Source organism: Takifugu rubripes, chromosome 8, assembly GCF_901000725.2.
Source record: "Takifugu rubripes chromosome 8, fTakRub1.2, whole genome shotgun sequence".
In the NCBI taxonomy this organism is placed as follows: Eukaryota; Metazoa; Chordata; class Actinopteri; order Tetraodontiformes; family Tetraodontidae; genus Takifugu; species Takifugu rubripes.
The window spans coordinates 19,144,681-19,156,175 of record NC_042292.1 but is presented as its reverse complement, the minus strand read 5'-3'; the positions used below and the strand labels follow the sequence as shown (position 1 = coordinate 19,156,175).

The following is an 11,495-nucleotide window of genomic DNA, read 5'->3' as shown; positions in this document are numbered from 1 at the left end:
GCGTTGCTGCTGTTGTTGTCGTTTGTCGTACGTGACGCGGAGGGACATAAAAGTGCCACAAGACCCACGAGAAAGAAAATCAGCCCTGCAGAGAAGAAAATGGCGGCTGAGCGCCGCGCGGCTCCGCCCCCAGGGGAAGGAAACACAAGCAGAAGGTCGACGTCGGCGCCAAAACGGCGTTGGGTTTATTTACAGCGTGAACAGGCACTGCGTCGTTTTCTCTTCTTTTGGTGACGTTACATCCCATAAAAATGCTGGTTTTACACGTTTCAGAACAACCTGACGCCGGGCGGCTAGCCGCTAACACTTAGCAGCTAGCCAGGTGTGGAAGGTGTGTATTGCTTATGACGAATGAATCAGTCACTCAAACAGGAAGTAAGCAGCGCTACGCCGCAGCGCCGCTTTGCATAAAGACGTCCCGCCTCTCGGAGATCGCGGCGCTAATACTTTTCCACGTGAAAACGGGCTCGCGTGCGGCTCCCGACGAAGCTCAGGGGTGAAACACTGATTTTAAAAGCTTTAGAAGCTTTTTGTGACAGGCTATATTCATGTAGCGTTAGCCTGAAGCTGGGACGCTTTCTCACATCACACTGCATCATGGGTAATGAGCTAACCAAGGAAGAAACCCCGGCTCTGCATTAGCATTTACAACCATACCGAATGAACAACTACGACACAACCGCTAGCTTGTTCTAAATTTCTCCCGATGCTAGAGTTTAGCCTCGCTAGCCTGACAGCGAGCCGACCAATAATTAGCACCATTAATGTGGCAACGTTTCCTCAGAAAAGGAGAGAAAATAATTACAATAATTATCAAAAAATTCACGGACGTTTGTTTTTACCCTGCTTCTCATTTTAGTCGCCGACGGCGGCTAACGATGGACGACGTGAGCGCGCCGCAGAAATGAAGCCAGGCTAGGGAAACGGTTCTGACTCCGCCCCTTTCTTCGCTCCATTGTTGCCGCGGCAGCAACACGGCGGCTAACGCTAGCGGCGTCGGCGCACGGGTGCAATCTGGGGCTTTTTTAAGAACAAAAACAAAACTTTTTAAGCGGCGCTGTCGCCTCCCAGCTGCTACACACACGCCGCTAGCTTGTTGGACAAGGTTTCAAACCCACCTCCCACGTTAGCGACAACATTAGCTAAATCACATCACTCGCTATGGCCACGCTAATAAGAACAACAAATACTCATCAAGTGTTTTCCGAACGGAAGTTTCTATCGCTAAAAACAAAAAATAGGATCCGAAAAGCCTTCATTGCTGTCGATTTAGAATGTTTAGCATATTTCACGTTAGCTTTACAAACAGCAACACAACGATGAGAACACGTCACTGAGGAGCCGGAGAGTTCTAACTCAAATCCACAAATAAACTCCAAATCTCAAATTTCCCAACATGGAAACACGTTTTCCCAGAATTTTAGATTTACAAACACAATTTTTTTACAGTGTAAAAACTTCTTTTTTTCTAAATTCGATAAAAAGACTTTTCTTCTTCTCTGGTGTCACGAACGCCAACGGAGTGCTGGCGGCACAGCGACACCGGTGGAAACACTCATACACACACACACACACTCATACACACACACACACTCACTCTCTCACACACTCACTCTCTCACACACACACTCTCTCACACACACACACACACACACACTCTCTCACACACTCACACACACACTCTCTCACACACACTCACTCCCACACACACACACACACACTCTCTCACACACACACACACACACACACTCTCTCACACACACACACACGCACACTCCCACACACACACTCACACACACACTCTCTCACACACACACACACAGGGAGGGCGTCCGATTGGCCGAAGGCTGCAAAGCACTTTCCCGTCCCAGATGCTAACACAACGCCGCGGCGCTACGCGTACGATGAGATCGAGCTTGACTTGAGTTTTTTCGTGGGAAAGGTTGTCATCTCTGTGGGGGCGGGGCCAGGGCCATGGATGGGGCGGGGTCAGGGCCATGGATGGGGCGGGGTCATGGGGAGGGGGTGGGGTCGGGAGGGGGCGGGGCAGCGCGCTGATGAAACGCTAAAAACAAATTTCACAAATTTTGACTTCATCGGTAACTTTCACGTTTCTCCAGTGTTCAGGCTAATTCTGGTTTTCAAACCTTAGCAAACGGCGGCTAGCTTCACGTGTGATCTAAAACAGTGCAGAGGAGAAGATTGCCTACATGCTAGTTAAGTGCTATATTTTCTGCTGATGGATTTGGGCGTGATGTAGCTACGACATACGTGCACGTCGTATATACATCTGTACAAATCTACAGCTCTAAAGGCGCTGGAGCCTGTTGCTAACTGATTAGCACAGGTCTCGGTAGCATTCGTCGGTGTGTGATTGTTGCGCAGGTCACAGGCCACTTCGTTGACGCGTTTAAGGCATCTACTTGGGAATTGCATCGGCAACATCTGGAATTTAGCGCATCAGCGCTAACGTGAGTCAGGCTACACCGCGGGGGGGTGGGAGGGAGATTTAGCCGAGAGTCAATTGGTTCAGATGATTGTCGCGCTCAAGTCAAGCTGTCTCTCCCGCAGAGAGAGAAAAGGACTGAAACTTAACTCCTTCACGCTCACATGCTAAGCTAGCACCCTGGTTGGAAAGGGAAAAGATAATCACAGTCGACCGAAGAGTGACTTTGCAGCCCTGGAAGGACCAAGAACATCCCCCGGAAACTCACACCAGAACACCGGCATTCATAGGCTAATAGGCTAATATGCTAATATGCTTCTAAAAAAAGACCTTGTCATCCACTGCATAGACAGCAGTCCCACTTTGGTCAATAAAAAAAGGAAAAACAGCCACAACAACAACAACATCATCAACGACAACAACAAAAACGACCAAATCAAAGCGTTTACGATATCGTCTCCGAGCTAGCGAGCTAGCCTCTACTAACCGACGCAGCTATAAGCACTACCTACATAGGCAAGACCTGGTATTGCATAATTTTCATACGTGTGACGTCCGGCCGCGGCGCGAGGGCGCGCACGTGGAGGATGAGGAGGAAGAAGAAAGATGAAGGTTATTAGAAACAAAAATACTGGAAACACGGCAACTACACACAGCTAGGATACGCAGCTGTGAGCTCGAGTACATTAGCGTTAAAATCAACAAGGTCAGAGTACAAAACAAGTTTTATCGTAAAAATGTTACTTTCTATCGTGATAAATGCAGCAAAAACAAGTGTGGTGACGGGGTTCAAAGGCAAGGCACGTCATGTGACTCATCGTGCAAATTAAGAGGACCGGAGCAACAAAAGAGGCCGCGCTAGCGGTGCTAGCCGCGCTAGCGGCGGGTTCAGGGGTTCTCTGCTGTCTGATTGGACGCGCTAGCGGCTGCACGCCTGCGTGATTTAACACTTTTTCACATCTGTAAACATTAGCTTCAGAAGCCGACGGCCAAAAATCGACACTTTCAGTGTCCGGGGGCAAATTTATCCTCCAGGATTAACGAAGAGGCTCAAGAGGAAGTGCTGGTTTAGCGCTGCGCCGCACAGCTAGCTAACGCTGCTCAGCTAGCCAGGCGTGGCGGGAATCCTCCTCCTCGGCGCCCTACAGGCCCCTCCCTTTAGAGTCCCGGGGGCCACAGACTAGCTTCCCTTCAGTAATGATTGCACGTTTCTCCGAGGGAACCAATCAGGCGTTTCTGCTCCTAACGAGCTTCAGACGCGTTAATCTGAACACAAACAACAACAGAGTCACAGTAAACAAACACAAGAAGAAACACTCCAAATTCACGTTTGTTTGTTCCTATGGTGGACACAGTGACGGCCCCACGGCGGCGGCGGCGGCGGCGGTGGGAGGGGCCTCTGGGCGTCCTCCCGTCCCTGGGAACCTCCTCCCAGCGTGCTGAGAGACCAGGGCGCCATGCGGGAGGAGCTTAAGGCTTCGGGAATCACGGGATCGGAGTTCTGGCGCCGCCGCCGGCGGTGGGGGGGGGGGCGGGGGGGGACCTGCAGCGTCCCGCTGCTATGCTGGTTTCATCCACGCCTGTAGTGCTGCAGCTCCACGGCGCCACCAGGAGGGGGGAGGGGGGTGGAGGTGGGTGTGGCCTGGCCGGCCTCGGCGCCATCAGTTCCCGCCCTCGGCGGGGACCAGCGGATCACCAATGATGTTTATGCTGTAGTTCTGGTGGACACTTGTTGGCAGGATCGGCGTCCCGTTCGACACTTGGAATGGAACTAAGCTCGCCCAGGTACCAGGACTGAGGAGAGAGAGGACAGGGGGCGGAGCCATCAGACGTGACATCATCACACACAAACCCGCGGACGCTCTGATCCGGTTCTGAAGGGCCCAGAGGCCCGAGCAGCCAGCCAGAGTGTGTGTGTGTGTGTGTGTGTGTGTGTGTGTGGGGGGGGGGGCTACACAAAGCTGTTCCATCTCTTATTCATCTCACGCTAACGGCTAAACAACACGCCGTTTGTTCCCGCACAGCAGAGCTGAACAAACGGCGTGTTGTTCCCGCGGGGCGGCGTGCTACATACGTGTTGGGATATTAGCCCCTCCCCCAGCACGGCCCCCCTGCTCCCGCTCGTCGACCCGCCGCCGCTGGTTCAGGCAGGAGAAGAGAGTGAAGGATTGTGGGAAATCCAGGCTGGACGGAGTAATCGATGACTTCAGATACTCAGATTACATCATAACATAAGGCCAGGGGGATTGTGGGTATTGTGGTTCCAGCCCAACCTGCACTTCCTGTGCCAAATGTTGCTAATTGTGCCGGCGGTGAGCTTCGTTTAAGGATTAGCTCGCTAACAGAGATGATCTGATGGAATCTTAATAGATCGCTGACCCACTTCCTGCCCAGAGCCCCGGTCTGGCAACACTTCCACCTCCTCCTGGAGACGCAGCGTGGAGCGCGAGTGTGTGTGTGTGGGAGTGTGTGTGTGTGTGGGAGTGTGTGTGTGTGAGTGTGATAATGAATTAAATTACATCTTCGTAGCAAAAATAAGTGGATCCATTCAGGATCGTGTTTAACAGCAAACATTCTTCTACTGCTGCTGGTGCCTGTGAAGGGGCCACACACACACACACGCTCTCACACACACTCCCACACACACACACGCTCTCACACACACTCCCACACACACACACGCTCACACACACACACGCACACATACACACACGCTCTCACACTCCCACACACTCTCACACACACACACAACTGCCACACACACATATGCACACACACACACACACTTTCAGGTTTTAAGCTCCCCAACGGTGGGGAGGCGGAGCCTAACTTGAAGGGCGTCGGTTTAAAGAGTTGTTAAAAGAACGAGAGACCAGAGAAGAGATGATGTCAGAGAGGAAGACAGGAGTGTGTGTGTGTGTGACTGAGTGTGTGTGTGTATTAGTGAGTGTGTGTGTGTTAGTGAGTGTGTGTGTGTTAGTGTGTGTGTGTGTGTTAGTGTGTGTGTGTTAGTGTGTGACTGAGTGTGTGTGTGAGAGTGAGTGTGTGTGTGTGTGTGTGTGTGAGGGGCTGAAAGAATGAACGGTTACCTTTGCCAAGTAATCCCCAAAGAGTCGTCACTGGGGCCGTAATGTCGGCCGTTTTGAGTCCAGTCAGACTTCCTCAGCTGTCAATTGAAACCTAGCAGTCAGATCACTGTTGCCATGACAACGTCCACTTCAGGTGACAACACAGCTCAACACACACACGCATGCAGATGGAGGCCCGACTGTTAGCGCGAGCTAACGCGACAACACACGTGAACACATGCAGGTGGTTAGTGGGACACGAACGGCTAACCTGGAAGCAAAATAAAAATCACGTTAGTGGGTGAGATCGTGTTCAGCTGTTAGCCAATCAGAACCCGCCGGCTGTCGGCCCCGCCCCCACACGCTGTCATTAGCTAACGGCTTTTATTGATTGTGCGGTCACACACAAACATACACAAATTATGCTAACCTTACATCAAGACTACAGAGTCTCTCCCTCTCACACGCGCGTGCGCACGCACACACACACACACACACAGACGCGCACACACACACACACTCATTATGCGAGCTCACGTGTGAGCAATCCAGCTGAGAGCCGAGCTAACCTCGCTCTGCTCTCTGTGCATTCATTTCCTGATGAATTCAAGTGCACTGTTAGCACACTGTTAGTGCCGTGCGCGTGCTAACAGTGTGCTAACAGTGTGCTAACACGGCGTGCTCACATAGATGTGAGCTGAAGTGTTTTCTTCTGTGAGCACCTGGACCAACATGTCAAGAGATGCTAGCTTAAGCGCTAATGTATATATAATCAGTGTTTGGTCGGGCTGGGCGGCCCGGCGCTCGGTGCCCGCCGCTCCTCTGGGGGCACGCCATCTGTCCGCTGGCACCCGCACATCAGAGCGCAGCGCCAAGGGGGGGTTAGCAAACAGATGCGGGCAGATTGTGGATTAGAATCCTCCCTCAGATAATAGCCAACGACATCTGATAGCCGATCTTTCCCGGCGGAATGCTCGCCGGTGGCATTCCCCTCGAGGGGCGAGAGATGAATGAAGGCTTTTCACACGTTTGCTGCCTGGGAATCGCGGAGCAGGTGTGGGAACGTGGGGCTGTTTTTCCTAGCGCTGCTGCTAGCGCTGTTTGATGGTGCCCAAGCTACGGAATCACTGTTGTCGTGGAAAAATCGTTTCATTGTTTATAGATGAGGGGACGATTCTACACAGACGCTAGCTTCGCTGTTAGCTGTGGCGTCGCTGTTAGCTGTGGCTTCGCTGTTAGCTGTGGCGTCGCTGTTAGCTGTGGCTTCGCTGTTAGCTGTGGCGTCGCTGTTAGCTGTGGCGTCGCTGTTAGCTGTAGCTTCGCTGTTAGCTGTAGCTTCGCTGTTAGCTGTGGTGTTGCTTTCAGGCCATGAACAAAGGCGTGTTTCTGTCAACCGAACCGCCGTTATAACTAAAATAAACTGATGGTAGCGTCATTAAACTAGCAGGAGCTGAGAACGTCTCCTCCTGGTTCCGCCACACAGAACCAGACGGGTCCACACAGAACATTGACAGCAGCAGGATCAACCAATTACAATAATTAGCATTTATCAAATAAAAGGACTGTAGTGTAGTGACTGTTGGTCGACTGTTGTCATTAGCTGTAACGAGGGAGTAAACAAGGATGGCTACAGGAGAAGGAGGAGGAGAAGGAGGAGGAGAAGAAGGAGGAGGAGGAGGAGGAGGAGGAGGAGGAGGAGGAGACGACGCTGGCCGAGACCCAACTGTCATCATGGAGCCGCGTGCAGATGCATTTAATTAGCTGCTGGGGAGAAGATCTGGACTGAAACCAGCACACACACACACTAAAACACACAGACACACACACACACACCCTAGCACACACAGACACACACACACACTAGCACACACACTAACACACACAGACACACACACACACACACTCACTAGCACACACACACTAACACACACAGACACACACAGACACACTCACTAGCACACACACACTAACACACACAGACACACACACTCACTAACACACACACACACACACACACACAGGGTCAACACATCTGTTCCAGGATCATGTGACACCAGCGCAAAATATTCAGCTTCTGGAAAAGAGTGAAAATGTGAGTGAGTGTGTGTGTGTGAGTGTGTGTGTGGTAACTTCTCCCCCACAGGCCCCGCCCATCTGTGATGGCGGCTACACAACAACACTCTCCTGGTCGATGACTTGGGTCAGGTGGTCACGTTGACCCCTGCGTGACCTCTGAACCCTAAACTGACGCAGGTGCTTCACTCTCGTCTGTGTTCTGGTGTTTGAGGGCGGAGCTTGACCCCCGATGGGGGAGGTGTGTGTGTGTGTTCAGTGTGGGTATGTGTGTGTGTGTGTGCTGGAGGCGGGGTCTCACCTGTTGCTGGTGGAGGAAGGCGGGGTCTCTGGGGCTCAGGCCCACGAAGCGATTGGCCGTTGGGGTGCCGGGGGCTGAATATCCTGACAGACAGACTGCAGTTAGCCACGCCTCCTCTGGAGCTTTCAGCCAATCAGAATGTCACACTGGATGAGCTCCGCCCACAGAGCAGGCTGAACCTAGCCTAGCCTAGCCTAGCGTTGAGGGTGGACTCACCTTCCGTGGATGTGGTGATGGGCTTGGTGTCAGGCATGGAGAGCGACACGGGCCGCACGGCGCCGTGGTGCGGCGAGGGAGCCAGAACCGGGGTGAAGTGGCCCGGCACCTTCCCGACCACCTGACCACTGCTGTTGGGCTGCAGGAACAAGCGTTAGCCTGTTAGCATGACACCAGCGCCGCATTATCAACTTAGCATTTAGCCACGCTTCTTCGGTGAGCTAAGTGGCGCTAACGGCCTGTCTGGCCTCGCCCACAAAGGAGCCGCGGCTCCGTCACGGTCGGCGCTAAGTCTCGGCGGGGGGGCGCAGCGCCGCTGGACGCTACATGATTCCAAACAAAGGTTTTAATGGCGCCATAAAGGGAATTTAGGAGCCCCAAAGACACCAAAGAGCGTTGGCGGCGCGACCCGTCGCCATGGCGCGGAGACGGCCGACATATGTGGAGATACAGAAAGGAGGCTGGCGGGAGCGGCGGCTCCAGCCGTGGTCGAACGGCCGCCGGTTCAGACCTCAAACGGGTCCTGAGGACAGAACCCGCGGTTCCGTCACGCGTCAGTGGGAGCTTTAATTATCTGGAATATAATCTGCGTTAAAGCAGGCAGAAAAACACGCTGGCACCCGTCCACCGGATTATAACCACCCTGTTATTTGCTCCCCCCCCCCCCCAGCAGAGACCCAGTTAATTCATCCGCGTCACGGCAACGGCAAATATTTACAACCTTCTCCTGGAGCAGAAACCGCCCCCCCCCATCCCCCCTCATCCCCCCCCATCCTTTCCCCCGACCCCCCCACAGCCCTGGAGCCTTTGTTAACAGCAGCCATAGCAACACGGCCCCGCCGGCTCGCCCCGCCCCCCCATCAGGACGTCCTGTGGCGGGGGCGTCCCCCGGCTCTCACCTGGCTGCTCTGGGGGCTGGACGGGTCGTACGACGGCACGTAGCTCTTCAGGGGGTCTGCGGGGCTGAGGTGGGGGGGGTAGCGGATGGTGGTGTGCGAGAAGTAGGAAGACGGCGCCGGCGGCAGGATGGCCGAGGCCGAGAACTGCAGGGGGGAGTGGGGCGGCGGGCTCCTCGTGGAGATCACTGCGGACGCAGAAGGAGGCGTGAGCACGGGCGCGAGCGCCGGCCGCGGCGCCCGTTGGTGGACGCTGACTCACCACTGTGTCCGACGCCCGTGAGCCCGGGGTGGTGAGGCTGGGGGAAAGTGCTGAGTCGTGGCGAGGAGTCCTGCGGGGAGGTGGGGCTGAACAGCGGCTTGTCCGGCTTCTTCATGGTGGGAGAGGACATGTCTGGACACAGCGGGGACAGGAAGTCAGCAAAACCTGTTACTCTGGCAATTAGCCTGTCAACTGACGTTAGCGCTAATGCTAACGGCTCTAGCTAGCTGGCAACTGTCGCTTCTGGCTAACATCCCTCAGAGTTGACGCAACATTTACCACCGGGTCCGCGCACCCCTGCTAGCTAACATTTGCGTTGTCAGGTTCAGTTAGCGGCCCGTTGTCATGGCAGCACGCTTTTCCTGCGTGACGTGGACGTGGCGGCGCCTCCTGCGTCCTCCTCCCGTCCCAACCAGCTAAGTGAACGGCGCCGCGGAGGAACGACCGTAGGAAGCAGCGTTCCTGTGGGGACGGAGCAGCTGGAATTCTGGGTGCTTTCCCCGTGCGAGGTTGGCGGAGGACAGGAACGCTGAACTGGTTTGACCGCCGAGGGACGCGAGCGAACTTGGTTATGCTGTTTACGTTGCATCTTCACCCTTAATAAATATAATTTACTCCCAGAGAGGAACTATTTGGTCCCGGCAGCGTGAGGTTTTCCTCAAATCACAACCATGTGGGAGCGGCGACGGCGGAGGCCTCATATGGCTTCAATATCGCCGCAGCGCTCGTTTATTCTGCCCTGACAGAATAATGGCCGCCCGCCCGCCCTCTCCCTCCGCCGGAGCGCCTGCGTTAGCGCTGAGTGATGCGCCGGCGCCGCGTGCCGCGCTGGCTTGTGGTCGGAACCCACGTTGGTGGATCATCTGCTGTTTCCCTCCTCGCAGAAACGGCACCACGGCGAGCTAACGGCTAACGGACAAACACTCGCTGCTGTAAGCTAAGCTAACATCTGGGGCTAAATATCATGAACCTCAGATGCATTCCGGCTACTTTTAGGCGCCGTTCACTAGCGCGGCTACGACTGCAGAGGAACCCGAGAGGAACGTGTCGCCTCGGAACGGTTGTGGAACAGTTTGTTCCCAGCAGAAATGCATGATGGGAAGATTCAGATGTGTTTAAACAGGGTTGTTTGAGGAGGCCCTGGGCCGTTAGCTTAGCTTCCCGGGTTGAACAAGGCAGCGTTGTGATGGGACTCACCTCCGTCCCGGTCGTGCCAGTTGGCCCGGCTGCTGGCCGGTGAGCTGGGCGAGGAGTAGAAGTCGGGTCCAGTCGGGCTCGTGTCCATGTTCTCGTCCATGCTGACGGTTTTGGGCCTTTTGCTGCGAGACACAGAGAAGCTCTCATTTCCATCAGAGTTTCAGTTAGCTTAGCATAAAGTGGAGATGCACGAGCTATGCAAAGCTAAGATAAATAGCTGTTAGCAAAAGCTGGTCCCCAATTTAAGATAATTTACTCGCCAAACGTTCAGAGGAACTATTTGAGCTCAATGTAAACAGAAATGAGAAGATATTTTAAATACTTCTGTTAAATAAAACATGACGCTGAGGCAGGCTATGCTAATGCAAGCTAACCCAGCTCCTGTTAACGACCCTCGTTAGCTAGCGTGAAGTGCGTTTCTGCTGCTGACCTTCCTGGCGGCGAGGACAGCGAGCGGTGCAGCCCCACGCTGGAGTTCAGGTCGTGGTAGTACGGCTGGCTGGACATGTCGGCCATGGAGAAGTTCACCGCCGCGCCGTGGGTGATGGGCACTGCAAGAGACGCGCTAGCATTAGCACCGCGCAGCCAACACGTGAGCCCAGCGAGCGGTGGCCGTTAGCAACAGGCGCGGATAAATGTGCGCTAGTTTCCTGGCGTAGGGATCTGCAGGTTGTGGCGCGGTCGGTGGCGGCCTGCAGCTCCAGCTGGCTGAGAGGCTGAGTGTGTGGCGGCGTCTGTTGTGGTCTGTGGTTCACCGCCGGCCCGGCCCGGCCCGGCCCGGCCAGCGGCCGCTGGCGGCGGCGGCGGCGGCGCAGCTGCAGGAGCTTGGAGCAGTTTCTTACTGGTCTCAGACCAGTTCACAAACGCACCTTCCTGGTTTATCAATCACAATTTTACTGAAGAAACATGAAAGGAAACCGACGTGTTTCCCCCCTTTGAAGACGCGCAAAGGTCGCCCGTGAAGGTCACGTGCACGTGCACACGTTGGCATTTGTTATTTGTTTCTGCTGCTCCGGTTGCTGCTGGGATCTCTGGG

The 11,495-nt window shown here is 54.4% G+C and overlaps 1 protein-coding gene across 6 annotated transcripts in view; it reads right to left on the bottom strand.

Annotated features, from left to right (window-relative positions):
- Window positions 1-1,784: 1,784 nt before the first annotated feature.
- LOC101062179 (nuclear factor 1 B-type) overlaps window positions 1,785-11,495 on the bottom strand; it is a 35,273-nt gene continuing 25,562 nt past the window's right edge. For 3 of the 6 annotated variants that reach the window (XM_029840013.1, XM_029840015.1, XM_029840012.1), the window contains 8 exons: window positions 10,890-11,010; window positions 10,460-10,581; window positions 9,263-9,394; window positions 9,004-9,188; window positions 8,105-8,243; window positions 7,889-8,010; window positions 5,536-5,612; window positions 1,785-4,240 (listed from right to left, as the gene is read on the bottom strand). In XM_029840013.1, coding sequence (XP_029695873.1) covers window positions 4,108-4,240; window positions 5,536-5,612; window positions 7,889-8,010; window positions 8,105-8,243; window positions 9,004-9,188; window positions 9,263-9,394; window positions 10,460-10,581; window positions 10,890-11,010 — 1,031 coding nt within the window. In that variant the 3' untranslated portion in view covers window positions 1,785-4,107. The remainder of the gene's footprint in view (window positions 4,241-5,535; window positions 5,613-7,888; window positions 8,011-8,104; window positions 8,244-9,003; window positions 9,189-9,262; window positions 9,395-10,459; window positions 10,582-10,889; window positions 11,011-11,495) is intronic. The other 3 variants (XM_029840014.1, XM_029840016.1, XM_029840017.1) reach the window with 3 other exon arrangements.